This window comes from Rattus norvegicus, chromosome 4 (genome assembly GCF_021556685.1).
Source record: "Rattus norvegicus strain SHRSP/BbbUtx chromosome 4, alternate assembly SHRSP_T2T, whole genome shotgun sequence".
NCBI classification, from domain to species: Eukaryota; Metazoa; Chordata; class Mammalia; order Rodentia; family Muridae; genus Rattus; species Rattus norvegicus.
In genome coordinates this window covers 128,042,344-128,058,706 of record NC_141537.1, presented here as the reverse complement: position 1 = coordinate 128,058,706, position 16,363 = coordinate 128,042,344, and the positions used below count along the sequence as shown (strand labels likewise).

At 46.6% G+C, this 16,363-nt stretch overlaps 1 protein-coding gene across 50 annotated transcripts in view; it reads left to right on the top strand.

Moving 5' to 3' along the window:
* Positions 1-1,602: 1,602 nt before the first annotated feature.
* Positions 1,603-16,363, top strand: part of Magi1 (membrane associated guanylate kinase, WW and PDZ domain containing 1) — a 603,975-nt gene continuing 589,214 nt past the window's right edge. For 48 of the 50 annotated variants that reach the window (XM_087658830.1, XM_087658851.1, XM_087658829.1 and 45 more), the window contains exon 1: positions 1,617-2,507. In XM_087658830.1, coding sequence (XP_087514956.1) covers positions 2,195-2,507 — 313 coding nt within the window. In that variant the 5' untranslated portion in view covers positions 1,617-2,194. 50 annotated transcript variants of the gene reach the window in all.

The window sequence follows — 16,363 nt, the reverse complement described above, 5'->3', positions numbered from 1 at the left end:
CAAACAGCACTATCACCTCTGGGGGGGGGGGGGGAAACAAAACAACCAACAACCCCTCCCCCAAAACCAAACCAAACCAATCCAAACCAAACCAAACCAAACCAACAACAACAAAACAAAGAGGCTGGCAGTGAAATTGCTTTCACCTTCTCAAATACTCTGGAGCCAGGTTTTTTTGTTTTTGTTTTTGTTTTTGTCTTTTTTTTTTTTTTAAATGGAGTCCAGGCTGTCCTCGCCTAGAATTTGCCTTGAATTCTTGATCCCCATGCCTCAGCCTCACAAGTACCGGGATTACAGATGTGAAACACCAGACCCTTATTTTTATTAACTTAGAATAGCTCTCCAGAAACAGGGCTTGAAGAGCTTAAATATATGCTTAAGTTCTACAGAGGGGATTATCTCTACCCTACAATCCCAACTACTAAGGACTCCGATTCCTCATCCCCCACGCCAACCCCCAGTTATCAGACTGTGAAATTTTATATGCTACCATACAATTATAAACTTTGTAAGTTTCCAGTGCTTATGTATTATTTCTAACAACTGTGGGGATTTGGTTGTATTCCACCAGCTTTGGCAAGTGGAAGGTCTGAGGTTCGTTCACTTAAGGTCTTGAGTACTTGAGATGCCTGCGGAACTTCAGACTTTTCCTCTCAACCCACCTCACCTTTCTGAGCGGCTCCAACTAAGCTCCCTTTATCTAGTAGATTCTCAAGTCTGTGACCAAAGAGGAACTCATTGGAAACCACTGAAAAGTAAACGAAACCGCTAGGGCCACTGCTGCACTAGCCTCTTGGCGGTGGGGGCTGTTCTTTCTGTCCCAGCCTCTTCAGCGCTGATTACTGCACCCAGCCTCTGGGCGGCGAATTCCGAGGTGGCCGGCGCGCCCACACGTGTGCAGGACCCGTACCCTGCGGTGATCTTTACTCCCCAAAGCAGTCCTTAGGGTTCTCGGCTCTCCCAGAAGCTAAAAGGGGCTGGCCGCTGCCGCCCCTTTGCTGGAAGGACAATGAGAAGTCTTAGGTAGAAGACTCGCTCACCGACAGTTTTCTCCTTGTCCTAAAAAGTTGGCCCCAAAGTTTAACGGTGGGCGCGGAGAGAAATGCAGAGGGTGCGTGGGTCTTGCTGGTTCGGGTCCTCAGCGTCACACAGACAAGAGCCAGGCTCCGCCATGTGGACTTGAACCCCTGGGCCGGGAGCAGGCGCGGAAATGAGGCGGAAGGCAGTGGGGCCGCGAGAGAGATGGCGTGGCCACCGAGGGCGAGGAGGGAACCTGGCTGGCAGGCAAGAGTGTGAGCCCCCCGCCGAATTGGTCTCCCAGCCCCCACCTGTTTGAAAGGATTTGTTAAGCACCAAAGCCACATTTCCTGCGTTACGAAAGTTAGAGAGCTGGAGTGGGGCACGCGCACGTGTTCCCCAAAAGGCTCTGGCTGGGCCGACGGCACAGGAAAAGTAGGAATTCTAGGGGTGCAGATACAGGAGCAAGTTGGCGTCAATGGAAGGTCGGCCCTAGGACCCCGCGGGAGGCGCGTTGGAATCTCTCCCTTCCAGGAGGAGGGGTGGGGCGGGCCTGCCCGCGGGCGGCCGCCGAGCGCATGCGCGCGCGCCTCCTATCCAGCCGGCCGCCGCGCTCCGCCGCGCGGAGTAGAATGAACTGTAACAAAACAAGCAGAGCCTTTGTATCTGCTTAAAGGGGCCGCGGCCACTTCCCTCGCGTCCCCTCACCCCCGCCCCGCGCCGCCGCGTCTCCAGGGCTCCCGGCAACTAGCTTGGAAAGGGCTTCCCTCGCGCTGAGGAGCGGCCGGCGGGCGCGGAGCAGGCGCGGCGCGTGTGGAGAAAGCTGCGGAGCAGAGAGCGGGCCCGGGCGGCGTCGGAGTGGACTCTGGTCCCGGGAGCGCGATCGGCGCCGGAACGCGGACCCGGAGGCACCGGAATGCAAACAAAGCTCGCGGGCGCCTGTGCAGGGCTCTCAACGGAGCCCGGAAAGTTTGTTTTATGATGGCTTGAGAGCGCGAGAGAGTCGGGCGAGGAGGCTCGAGTAGCTCGCTCCCGCGCTCCGAGAGAGAGATGCTTCTCCCGTGAGCCCGCCGCTCCGGGGGCTCGTGCTGTGGGGGCACCTGTCTCTCGTTTTAGCAGTTTTCCTTTTTTTTTCTTTAATTTTAATTTTTCTTTTGAGGAGGGGCTGTAACTCATCATGTCGAAAGTGATCCAGAAGAAGAACCACTGGACTGGCCGCGTTCACGAATGCACCGTGAAGCGGGGACCCCAGGGCGAGCTGGGGGTGACGGTGCTGGGGGGCGCGGAGCATGGGGAGTTTCCGTACGTGGGGGCGGTGGCGGCGGCCGAGGCGGCGGGGCTTCCCGGCGGTGGCGAGGGACCGAAGCTGGCTGAAGGTGAGCTGCTGCTGGAGGTGCAGGGGGTCCGGGTGTCCGGCTTGCCCCGCTATGACGTGCTGGGAGTCATCGACAGCTGCAAGGAGGCCGTCACCTTCAAAGCCGTCAGACAAGGTAAGACGGGCGTGTCTTTGGGGGGGCGCATCCCGAAGAAGAGGGGAGGCCTGAGGGGGCGCCGTTTGCTCCGAGTGCTGTGAGCCAAAGTTGAGGCCCGGGCCAGATGAACTCAAAGTTGTGCGGTTGTGGGCTGCGCGCCCACCTGCGTGGCGGCCAGGGGCCGGGGTTGCGCCGGGAAGCGGGGAGATGCTTCCCAGGCCTGGTTTGCCAACTTCTTGTCGTAGCCACCTAGTGCTGCGCAGCTTCGTCTGCACCTTAAGGCAGATGGGTAACTGAGGCAAGCTAAGGTGGACGCTTTCCACAGCCCCTTATGGGATAGATGAGCTCACCGAGCTGGTGGCTTGCCATTGCTTGTGTTCCCTGAACTGGAGAGTGGGTCGTGGAAAGGGAGGGTCTATTTATGGTTGACTGGAATTCTTACTTCACAAAATTGCCTTCACCCTGCAAGCCCTCCAGGTGAGGTTGGGTTATGACCCCCTAGAGTCCTTAATCTAGCCGCCTGCAGAGCCTGCATTCACCCCACAGCGGGGTGACGTCTGTGTCTCCTCCTTGTGGAGACCTACGGTGGGGGAAGGGGTGTTTAGCTCTTGGCGCGAATCTAGTCCAAGTTTACCCAGCCGCCGCCTCCCCTTGCACTGTCGTCCTTATTGATGATGATTGTTGAGAGATTACAATTCATTGTTAGCGTGCTATATGAGAGGCTCTCTGTAAAGTGGTTTAATTGCATTATCTCATTGTGATTCACAACAATGCTATAAGATCGACTTGTTTTTGTAAGTCCTATATTACAAAAAGTAAGCCGGAGCTGACCTAGGTAAATGACTTGCCCAAGGTCACACAACTACTAAAGTGTATGGGTCTTTTCTGTTAAACCTTGAGCGAGGAGGAGGAGGGCTTGAGGGGATGACTTAAGGGGCCTGAGTTTTGGGGTGTGTGTGGGAGAAGCAAGGCCTCTCTTAGAAGTCTGTAGGGTAGGGATGGCTTTCTAAAAGACGCATTTGATGACTCCCTCGCAGTTTGGTCTGAGCAATGGTCTGCTCTCTGTCTGGCTACCGGAGCATAGCTGCAGTACTTAAAGGCATCCCTCCTGCACCCGAGTGCTGTGACGCAGGTTCTCCCAGATGAAAGCACCAGAGGAGGTGGCAGAGTTGAATGTGGTGAAAAGTTGCCATATGTTCCTGTCAGGATGGCAGCAGCTGAAGGAAACGTGTCAAAGGAAAGCCTGGGAGAGCCAGCTCTCTCCAGCAGCAGGCCTCTTCCAGATGACCTGAGGATGAGTGCAGTATTGTGTGTGGTTAGCCCAGTAGCCCGGACTTTCTACCGTGTTGGGAGCGCAGAGGCTGACACCTAACAGTGGAATGTCCTTATCTTGCTGCTTGGCCTTGTCTGATGACTATGTCCTTAGGAGTTTCTCCTAGGACCGTAACCCAGGAAGTGTGCACAGCAGTGCTGGTTCACAGTAAGTGCTCAGTAAAAGTGAGTTATGGTTGTATGTTGTATTAGAGTTGAATTTAAGCAGTTAGGAATTCAGTTTTTAGCTAGGAATTTAGTGCCAGTTCCCCGGGTGATAATGACTTGGTTAGGGCTGTTGAGAAAATACTGTGACAGGCATTTATTTATTGGGGGGTAACATTGGGTTTGAGTTCAGGCTCATTTTGCAGAAAGATTTCTCATCCAGCAGGATGTCTGGGTGGTGGTTAATGGGTCCTAAGATCTGTTGGCCATGGGCAAGAAGCTGCCAGAAGCTGAGCTCTTCCTTCCACTGTTTTGCAGAGATCCTTGATGCTGGCGCCTTCCCTTCTTCCCCCAACCCTCTGTCTCTCCTGTGAGCACTCGCCCTTCATTGGTGGAACTGGGGGAAAGATGCCTGTGGATTTGACAGTTACTGTAGTGCCTTCAGGTGTCGGTTCCTACGATTGGGACTGTCCTTTGCCAACATCCTTGTAATAGGCTAGGAGTGGCCTAGTGTGGAATCCACCACTTTGTAAAAACTGTTGCATGTGATAAAGACTTGGGCACAGTCACTTGTAAAATGTCTACATTACAATGAAGATGACCCTAGGAACCATTTCAACAATCTTCTCTCACTTTCCTGTTGCAAGATGATTTAAGTTATAGGATGTATTTGTCTCTGACTTTTTCTTTTACTGTGTCTTTATTGTATCAGGTGGACTGAGCTGGTAATTGGGAAATACTATATTTTTTTATGGTGTTTCTATTTTGAGTTAGCCCTGACAAGGGACATAGTCACTCTGGCTACATGTCTATGTGGCCATAGACATCTGTGTGTCACAGCCTTTCTGTTGCATGGCAGTTCTCTGGAGAGACTTACGGAGCAAAATAGACATGGCAAATAGTGTTGTATGGATAGGAGTGGATTGAGAACCAGACTTAATAGACCCACTTTAAGTGGAGAGGACGGCTGTTGGTCGTAAAATGCTTAAAAATATTACAAATGTATGTGTGCTAGTTGGATCTCTGAATGCATATTATTTTCAGAATTCATATATTTAAAATACAGAATTATAGCAGGATTCAGATATTTTAAAAACCTAAACTTTTAAACACACACACACACACACACACACACACACACACACACACACACAGAGTACATACTGTTTTGTTTAGCTTTTGTTTTGTTTTTGAGGCAGTATAGTCCTGGTTGGCTTTGAATGCCTGGTCCTCCTGTCTGTCTCTAGAGGACTAGGATCAAAGGTGTTTGCTGCCATGTCTAGTGTGCTGCAGTCTTATGATACTTGTGTATGTATTATATATGTTTAGGTCAGATACCGGGTGTCTGCTGTAATGGATTTGGGAGCATGTACCCTCTCACGTTCCCATCACTCAAATGAATATACACGTTACTATCAGCTAAATATTCCCTTCATGATTCTTTCTAGTTAATCCCCTCTCAATCAAGGGTGTTGATTCCTCTTACTATAGATTTGCATATTCTTTGACTTCATAAAAGATAAAATGTAGTATATACTATACTATGTGTCTGTTTTTACCCAGAAGGTTTTGGATAGCTTATGTTGTATACTTCACTCTGTAGCTCCTTTTTCATTGCTGCATAGTATTCTTTGGTAGATATTTTTCCCCCCCCCCCCCTTCTACGCCCAGATTTGACTGTTACAAACCAATCTGTTATGAATGTTCTGGTTATTTTCTGTCTTTGCCAGTCTTTAATCTTGTCCATGTTGAATATTAATCATTCTAGTGTTTTAGGGAAAGAAAGTAATTCTAGAACTATTGAATAGGAGGTAGCTAGTCTTTTATTAAGTTCTGACATTGGAGTTTACCAGAACAATGTGTGTTTAGTACATGTGTGTTCTTGGTTCATAACTCAGCACTGGACTAAACCAAGAAGACATGGGGGTGGTTGGTTAACCTAGCACTTTGTGGGCATTCCCTTCTTTAGTCCTCTGAACTTGACTCACATGTTGGAAACTTAGGTTCAGAGAGGTTGGGTAACTTTGCTAAGAGCCCTAGTGACCCGGCAGAGACAGAGGGGAGTGCCGCCCACCATCCCAATGCCTCTGCTGCTGACACAGAGGACATTGGGTATGGAGTTGGAGTCCCCTAACCAGCAATTCTAGGTTTCCACACCCTAGTCAGAAATGTAAATTCTGCCTCCTGAGGTGCTACTGATTTAGGAACTCTGGGCTCACAGTCTTTGGAAGAGTTTGGTGACTTGTTGACCCCTGAAAGAGAAGATGGATGGGCAGGTGACCTTCTGATCTCAAAGTCACTTTTCCGAGGGCCTAAATTTCTCAACGCCAAGAATAAGTGGGTATGCGTCGCTTCAGATCCACTGCTTGCCTGAAGTGCTGGGCTACGAATAACTCCGACTCCATGTTTAAAACTGTCTGATTGCAGTTTCTCAAAACGAGTATATTATAGGTCATGCTTTTTCATATTTCTGTGGATGAATTTGTGGTTTTGCAAATTACTCAGGAAATTGCCCTTCCACTGTGTGTTTTTTTTTTTTTTTTTTAAAGGCAAGTAAGAGACAATAAATGTGGCACAATTTAAAATTCAAATGTTGCACCAAACCTTTCTCTTTACCACAGGACGGGGCTATGGCCACACAGAGTTGAGTCTAGTTCTGGGTGCAGGTTTAGTTCCTCTTGGCTTTTGTTTTGTTTTGATGGTGAGTGCTTGTGCTGCCGAATTGAAATATGTGACAGTGGCTCTTAAAATAATTCTGTGACCGTTTCCGCTTTATTTCTCAACACACTGCTGTGCCTTTCTCGGTTTCTTCCTTCCCAGTGAGTGTCTGATCTTGCATCCTTTCTGCCAGATTGTCCCCACGTTGACTCCTGTTTTAAAATTCCTTTTTCCTCTTTGCTTTTCATTTTTTCCATTGTGTGTGTGCGTGCGTGTGCGTATGTTTGTGTGTGTGCGTGCGTGTGCGTGTGTTCGTGTGATGTGTATATGGGGGTGTGTGCATGCCACAGCCTGCATATGCTATATATATATGGTCAGAGGATAACTTTGTGTAGTCTGCCTCACTCTTCCCCTTTATGTCTGTTGCTGGAATTAAGCTCAGGGTTCAGGGGTACAGTGAGGGTTTTACCCACTGAATCACCTCACCTATCTTCTCTTTGCTTTATTCAGACCACGTCTTACTATGCTGCTCTGATTGCCTTTAAACTCACTATGTGGTCCAGGCAGTGTTCTGAAGTCTTCTGCCCCCAGCTTCCTGCATGCTGGGATAACACATGTGTCGAGCTGTGCTTGGCTTTTGACTCCTTTTTAAATTTTAAATTATCCATATACGTCCTCGTGTGGGTATGTACGTGTGAGGGCAGGGGTCTGCAGGCCAGACGTGTTGGCTCCTATTGGAACTGTGGGCCACCTGATTAAGATAGGCGTTGGGAGCCAACCTCTGCGTGAGCAGCCCGGGCATCTCATCTCTCCTGCCCTAGGCTCTTACATACCGTTACCGAATCTCCACAGGCATCCTTATTTACTTGTGTTCATTCCTTATGTCCTCCTCCTGGTGTTCTATCCTAAGATCCTTTAAGAAAGATATTTTTTATTATATGTGTTTATTTCTACCCACAGCAAGTAGATTCTTTGCGACACAAAGCAGCTTCAGTGCTTTTGCTCACTCTTAACTTCTGCTTTGTGTTTATTTATATATTTTTTAACTTAAACCTTCAAAAATCAGTCTGCTTTTGTTCTTAGTGCCAAAAGACCCTTCTCAGAGGTGTCGTTGTAGTGTATGTTGTGGAATCCGCCATGGCTTTGATAGGAGAGAAACCGTACAAGGAGAGGCAGCCCAGCCGTGTGTCGTTCCCTGTGCCACCCTCTGCCATTGGCTGTGTTACTTAAAGTAGATTAGCTTGACCTTATGAGGCAATGGCAAACTGTTGGCTCCCCGCGTTTGCTGGCAGCCAGTATCCCACTCGTGTCGGATAGCAGAATTGATGATATCCACCGAGGGGAATTAAGTGGTTTATAAGAGAAAACATTCTGACATCTCCTTACCACAGGGGTTTGCGTGAAGGATGTTGCTCCATAAACAGTGGTTATTTAACGCACAACACCACCCTGTGATGTCAGTGGCCCTTTCCCTGGGTTTGTATATATGTGTAACAGGATCTGCGGGGTTTTGTATACACTGAGAATAAAGGCTGTCACATTTGTTAAGGGCTGTACGGGACTATTCATGTCCTAAAGAGTAGGTTACCCAATCTTTGCCCGTCTGTAGCCCACAAGGTCGTTTTCGTGTTGCACTCCATGTTGTGTCGGGTGTCATTTCTCGTGGTTGCCTTTCATTGGTTCCCCAATGGAAGCCCATGGATGTCAAGGTTGGCTCCGTCTGGGACTTAGAAAAAGTCCAGCGTGTTCTGACTGTCACCTTTTCTGAAGGCATGTAATAACAATTAGGAGATGCACTTGAACATTTTTATGATTAAATAGTAATCATCTGCTCTTATAGCTTAGCAGTTATAGTGTAGAACAGGCTTATTTATGCTCTCACCTGTAGTAAAGGCCACGTTCATAAAGCAACTTAGAAGGCCCGTATGATCTGGCCCTGGACATCGATACTCTAACCCTGCCCACAGCCTGTAGGCCCCCACCTACACATCTGACACACTGGCTCTCTCTTTCGTGTTCTTTAAGCCTTTCTTGACTAATCACCCTCTCAGCGAGGTTTCCCGTGCTCATTTAGAATATGATTTAACACGGGCTGCACTGACACTTGTCCTTCTGTGGTCTCCGGTGCTTCATTTACCCTGGAACGTGCAGGTCCCTTAAGTAAGTTGCCTGTAGGGTCTAAATCCCAGGAGGGCCGGATTGGTTTGGTTCTCCACTGATGCTGTTGCCCTGGTGCCGAGGATGCAACATAGTTGTTCATTTATCGTTGAGTGTGGACTGTCAAACTTAGAACTAGAACAGGTCTCTCGGCTCACTCGTCTCTGCAGATGGGAAAGGTAGATAACGAATGCTGGTCTGCACTAAGCCCCACGTGACTTTTTAAATGATCGCTCTCTGACTGGAGCTGAATAGAGCTAGATGCGTGTGTCCTTACAAGACAGTGGTTCTGGCCCACTTCAATCAGAGGCTTGATATTATGGAGTCGTTTGCCCCCCACCAAGCATCGGAGAATAGAATATGTAAAAATCGCCTTGGAGTCAAAGATAGAGTTGTACTTAGCTTCCATTTTCAATCTTAGGAGGATATTCTTGATTTTAGGGCTAATTGAATGCTGCTGAGTTTTTGTGGCGGTACTTCTTAGGGTCACTGGGTGGTTGATCTAAACTGAAAACCCGAGGCCACTTGAGCCGTCTCATTGGGATCTCATTGACATAGCCAGTCCTTATATATCTATGTCACTAACCTTGCTTTGTCTTCCAGCCTGTCTGCTCCCCACCATCATGTGGGTCTTAAGTGGAATTTATAGGAGCACACCTGAGATAGGCTTTTTCATTTTTATTTATTTATTTTTGAGAGACTTTTTTTTTTAACCATTGTTCAGATTTGCCCAAACTTTACTGTGTGACCAGGCTAGCCACCTTCCTATCTCAGCCTCCCCAGTAATTATTTGAATGTCAAATAATTACTTTTCTGAGAGGTGGTCCTAGGGAACACCAGTAGGAGGCACAGTGGCCAGCCAGGTGTTTAAAAAAAGTCACATTGCCGAAGAAGGATTTGGGGTAGCAGCTTAGTGCTGAATGCCTCAGGAAAGTTTGAGAATGTCTTACTCCTCCCGTGGTTGGTGAGAGCTTCTTCCTGTTGGCCGTGTCTGTGAACTTTTTTTTCTGTAACTGTCTCCAGTGTTGGGAGAAGGAGTTATGTAAGAAAATTACATTCTCACTGCCAAGGTATCAAGCCTACTGTTATTGCTAAGGTATTAAGCCCGGCAGAATGGGTTGTGTGTGTGCTTTTAATGGGCCACGGTTGTGTTTTCTGCAGTAGGGCTCGTCTTTTACTTTGTTGGGAGACAGGGCTTGCGGCTCTCTTTATGGACAGTGGCCCAGTGGTGCAATTAAGAGGCTCTTGCTCATATACTGATGATAAAGCCGTGTTTCAAAATTATTGCCATACCCGGGATTAACTGGACTGTCAAACTGCTCATAGACTAATCTACAAATAGCAATTAATTGATGGGTTGTAATTAAGTCTTTAGACTCAGCCTGGCTACTGGAGACCTGGGTGTTAGGGGGGCAAGACACTTCACCTCTTGTGAGTCATGCTTGCCCCTCTGAAAATGGGGATAATAAGGGCGACTGCTCTGTAGGGCTGACGGAGAACAAGCTGGAAACGAGGAAGCCACATGGCTCTGGGCCTGCGCAGAGTGACTGCTCAGAAAGTGTTGGCTTCTGTTATTGTTCCCCATTTGAAAGTGCTTCAGGGAGAAGAAAGATTTTTCATGAGGCGGCGGCGGGGGGGGGGGGGGGGAGATAGCTCTCTGCGGGAGCTTTTTCAAGTCCAGAAACAGCCTTCATCTTTCTGTATGATTCACACGCTCTTTCTAAAGGATTGGTTCAGACGAACGGGAAAGAGGCCTGTAGCTTGATTTCCCATGTGTTTGGTGGAGGTCTGCGCCTTCATGGTCATGGGTGAGGAGCTGAATAATGGTTGTTCTTAGGTTCCAGGTTGTGATATTTTGGAGAGATGGCAGATTTCTTGGTGTGCTAGGCGGGCCAGTATGGCACGAGTGATCCTTGAGATCCAGACACCGAGGTTCTCCGATTTTTCTTGGTACCATGCCTGGGCTCCCACACTAAATGTCTGGGGTGGCAGTGATGTTTAATGGTTACTTGTGTAGGTTTGAAGTCAGCCTGCCTAGCTCTTCCTTTTCCCAGCAGAGACTATGTCCAGTTAATTGGCAGAATATCAGTTCTCAGCAGACAGAGAGAATAATACCAGAGTCATAGGGTGGCTGTCACAGTTGGCGTTTGTCAACTCAACCCAAACCTGGACATAACTGGGAAGAGTGAATGTCATTTGAAAAACTGTCTTCATCAAATTGGCTTGTGGACATATCTGTGGAGTATTTCCTTGCTTAATGATTGATGTGGGAGAGCCTGGTCCACTTTGGACCATGTTATCCTTGGGCAAGTGGACCTGGGTGTCTGAGAAAGGTAGCTGAGTGAGCCAACTGTGGTTTCTCCTTTAGTTCCTACCTCCAGGTTTATGCCTTGGCTTTTCATGATGATGGGCTGTGTACCCTATACGCCAAATAAACCCTTTCCTCTCCCAGTTGCTTTTGGCCCCAGTTTTATCACAGCCCCAGAGAAGCAAATTAATATTGTGGCTGCGAGGACTGCATGAGATAACATTTATTGAATGTTTTGGTGTTTTCCTTGGTTCATAAGTAATAATGATCAGCTGTGGTCACTTTCAGTTGAAAAATGGACACCCAGCACTGAGTTCCCTCCTCTAAGGCAGAATTTTGCCTGCCTGCCCTCGGGAAATTTACCAGTATGTAGGAACATTTTTTCTTGTTTATTAAGGACTGGGTGGTATCGGCACATAGTAAATAAATAGACATTAGGAAGGTAGAAATTTACCAAAATTGTCACTAAGGTTGAGGTTGAGGAAGCCTGCTCTGAGGCATAGCTTAGTAGATAGGCTGAGAATCTGAGTCAGGGTGGTAGATTAGTAAATACAACTGTTGTCTCTAGGTGCCACGGACTTCTCCGCCTCTCTGGTTAAAGAGCTTACCTAGCTGTGTGAAGGTAACTGTGAGAAGTCTTCAGAAGTTGTTAGTCACTGACAGTGAGACTCAAGCTAGGCTCTGCCTGGCTACCTCCGGCTTCCGTATTACAAATGTCCTGACCCTACAGTGTAGGATCCTAGTGTCCTCGTGCTGGGTGATTATCATGAAGGTACCCTGTTTTAGACAGGTGCCAGACACAGTACAATACACTTAGTGACCTCAGTGAAGATAGTTCTAGAAATAAAGTATTCTCCCAAATTTACTAGGCAAAAATCAGAGTCAGAAAGTGCTCTGACGGATCTTCAAGCAATTCTGTTTATCTGCCATGGGCTCCTGCACCTTATGATTTACGCCACTAATTCTGTTGATTTTCTTCCTCCTTGTGGGTGTTTCTCATGCCTGTGCCTTGTAACTGTAAATCTGCCCGACTGTCTTCTTTGCTGCATAAGTGTTTCTTGTAGGAAGTGTCCTTGTTTTGTGTATTGTATAATCTCTGCTCTGTGTAGGAACTCAGGAAATCTTTGTTGAAATTTTCAGAGGGTTAAAAACTAGACATGATTTTTACATAAAAAATTCTTGCCTCAGATCTTGTTGGCGAGGAAATCCACTTTTTATTTTTAAGGCATATTAAATATACTTAGCCATATGTCTGACTCCTCTGTGATGATTTAAGATGGTTGTCTGCCAGTTGTTGTAGCATTTTGAACTGTAGAGAAAATATTGAATTAATTGTGTTGGAGGTCTTAGCGTGCCTTTATTCTGGCCAGATGTAAGCAGCAGTTGCTTATGTAATGTGGCCATGGGAGGCACCATTTTGGCCTGATTTAAATAGAGCCAGCGAAGAGTCAGTTTCTTACCACCTGGATTCTTGGCAAGACCTTGGAATTTACATCTGATAGAATGTGTTCATTTCCTTCTCCAGCTATCAGCCTGCCTCGGTCTCTGTGCCTTGGTTAAGAATTCAAAGCTAAGGTGTTAAAAAATAACTTTCTCTGGTGTTGGAGCGTGCATGTTTTATTTTATTTAATAAAAAGTATATAATCAGGGTTTTGGTTTCTAATCTTTTAAAAAACCATATGCCATTACGATCTTATATGACTATTGATCACTATATATAGTTGATCTGTCCGTCAGTCTAATTTTTTCACATTTACACAATATGTAGAATACAGAAAGATGTTAATGGGGAAAGAAAATGTATGCACATAACTTAATATTCTACCCTAGAGAAATGTATATGTTAACATTGTATTTCTACAATATCCATCCATCCATCCATTCATCCATTCCCCGCCCCCCAGTAGATACACTGGGGACTACTTTTTTCTTTACTAAAATAAAATTTTATAACAGTGCTTGGTGGAACTTTGTGCCTAATAAAAATATTGTGGACTTTAACACCTTCCCCTCCCTCAACAAAAACAGATGCAACTCTGTCTGGCCTAGAACTTGTTACGTAGATAATGCTGGCCTCAAACTCAGGAATCTGCCTGCTTCTGCCTCCTGACTCTGGGAATAACAATGTGGGCGACTGTCTGTTGACTTAATAAAATTTTAAACACATAGACATTTACTCAAACATCCCAATGGCTATTTGTTCACTTGATGGTATGTTTTCATGCTTTGAACATGAGCCTTTACATTATTTGCACTTGTCCCATGTTTTTTACATGGTTTTGAATATCCTCCTATCTATATATATTTTAGTGAATAAATGTCTAGAACTAGTTTTGTGAGCTCATGTGAATTTTCCTTTTTAGTTGGGAATCTATCAGGTTATAGCCCTTGAATGTGAGTATGGGAAACCCTGTTCTTCAGGGACCTCGCTGGACCTGCCCCTCAATACCTTCTACTAGAATTGTTTTTTATGGCTGTCATGCTGAGTTTGTGTGTTGAGATCTGGAGGGAGTGATAGAGACTGGGGTCAAATGGAAGGGTTTACCTCGTTCAAAAGGGAAGCTTTCTGATCTGCTGTGATCACGTGTCATGTACTAACATTGGCTCAGGGTCACTAGCTTTTTCTGGTTTTCAAGAATCCCCTTAAGGTTAGAAGTTTTAAAGACATATCTTTGTCCAATTTTAAACATTGGTTCAGAGTTCTTTTGAAAACATGGGTGAACCCAATAGAGCGCATCTGGGAGCCATATTGGGTCCCCACGTGACAAGTTTGCCATGCTTCCTCTGCGAGTTAGTCTCTCATCAGTGCCTGTCACACTTCATCTCTTTAAGAGTAGCAATCACATTTCTTACATCTATGTTCTCAGGGTCCAGGATAGTGACCAGCTCACAAGAAAGGCCAAGAAATGTGTGTTGAAATGAATAATACATTCTGGAAGTGGTTTAGTTTGGCACCAGAACTTGTCCATGTATGTTCATCGAGGCCCAGCTGGTGACAGCTCTCCAGCTCCAGTTGAGAAGAGCTGGGGAGAGCGCATATTTTGACAGCTGATTATAATCGTTGGAATATTCTGTCTCAGGGCTCTGGTCTGCTGAAACTTAGAACTGGGTGCAAAAATCACATCTTGAAATTGACATTCATATGGATTTGAATTCCCACTGTGGGAATAGAATCTATTTTCTGCTTAGAGATGATTTCACTGTGAAATGTATAGCCTTATAAATAAAAGAATGAGCAGGCTTTATGTTTGTTACTTAGGAATGGTTTTGTGTGTGTGTGTGTGTGTGTGTGTGTGTTTGTGCGCTCGCATGCATGTGTGCATGCATGCATGCAGATGTGTACCACAGGATAACATTGTATCTTGTTCCTAAGGCACGGTGCCAGTTAGTGTTTATATTAATCTGACACAAGCTAGAGTTCTCTGAAAGGAGGGAACCTCAATAGGAAACAAAATGTCTCCATAAGATGGCAAGCATGTAGAGCATTTTCTTAATTAGTGTTTTATGGGGGAGGGCTCATTACCCAGCATTGTAGATGGCGACAGCTCTGGGCTGGCTGGTGGTCCTGGGTTCTATGGGAAGGCAGGCGGAGCAAACCAGTAAGCACCACTCCTTCATCTGCATCAGCTCCTGCCCCCAGGTTCTTATCCTGTTTCAGTTGCTGCCCTGACTTCCTTCTATGATGAACAGTGATAAGGAAGTGTCAGCAAAATAAACCCTTTCCTCTTTAAGTCGCTTTGGGTCATGGTGTTTCATCACAGCAATAGGAACCCCTACTAAGACAGAAACTACATTTCCCTTCCTACTGTGTGGAACTTGCCTGTGCAATGTGAGAAAGTGTGTGTTTGTGCCCGTGCACTATTTCCCTTGAGACAGGGGTTCACCGAATCTGATGCAGGACTGGTAGCTGGCTGGCTATCCTCAGCAGTCCTTCTGTCTTCCGTTCCCCACTCCTCCACAGTGGTGGGGTTACGGGCACTTGTGGGTATGTTTTGCTTTTCATGTAGGCGCTTGGGATCTGAACTCTGATTTTGAACATCAGAGCCATCTGTCTGGCCTGGGGGGTTTTAGCTAGTAAAGGAAAGTGCCTGATACCATCTTTTTGGGCTAGTCTCCAGGTAAGTCAGGATTGTAGCCTTTTCTCCAGAGTAGACACGCCGTCAGAACTTGGCGACCCTCTGGGGTCTGTTCTGCAGTGCATTGTTCCATGGGAGCTGCTGCTGCTCTTGCTGCTTTCCTGCCTGCATAACGGATTACGTAATTGCTGGTGAGCACCAGGTTTGCTACACTGGGCCGAGGAACAGGACTCAGTATTTCAGACCAGAGGCTGAGTCTCTGTGGCTTTTCTATCAAGGAGCCAAGTAAAGGAAGGGGTGCATTTGGTAGTGAGAGCCATCGCAGACTTAAGACTGCTGTGGATTTGGTTTGTGTGTCCTTCCAGTTGTTGGGCACTTTCCATTCCTCTGAACCTCTGTCAGAGTGGAACATTCTGGTAGACTGTCTAGGAACTCGGTTTTTAGATAGTGTGGTTTATATGTAATTTAGAACCTCACGTGTGAGGCAGAACGAAGGCGTTTTCAAATTGAGATTAAATGATCAACTTCTTGTGTTTTCAGAGCCTCGTTTGTGGCATCCAGATGTCCCCATCCAGGCATGAGACATGGCCTTGGTTTGCTACGTGGAGATGCTCCGAGATGCAGTGTAGAACGCAACGCGTACATGCCATTGTCATTTGGGTTGTGGGTCTTCGGTAGAGTTTCCGCCCTTCTGTCTGTGTTGAAGAGTCTAGGTGTGATGAAGAGGGGCTGCTCCGAAGCTTAGCGCCTGCACTGCACGTGGGAGGGTCCACTCGCTGCAGCCAGGACTCTGAAGCCGCCCAGCTTCTCTGAATCCTAGCTGAATATGCAATGAACACATTTCGTTCCATGCCTCTGAGGTTTCCAGGTTGGTGGTTTTGTGGTACTCGGATAACAGTAACTGAGACAGTGGGTTCCCCTTCTAAATTGCTAAGCTGCGGTCAAAAGCTAGGTCTGTTGGGGATTTTGTACCTTGAGTTTGGTGAAGCAAAGATCAAAGATGGCAGGGATATAATAAGCATTCGTTCTAGCCAAAGAATATCGATTCTGATGGCTGTATCCTGAGCTGTCCCCCTGGAAGCTGTGAGGTGAATTTGTTGGTCTAATAGCTTAATTTTCTTTTCAAACTAAAAAAAAAAAAAGAAAGACAACTTCTTTTGGAAGCAAAGGACATTATCCCAATTTTGATATGTTTATAT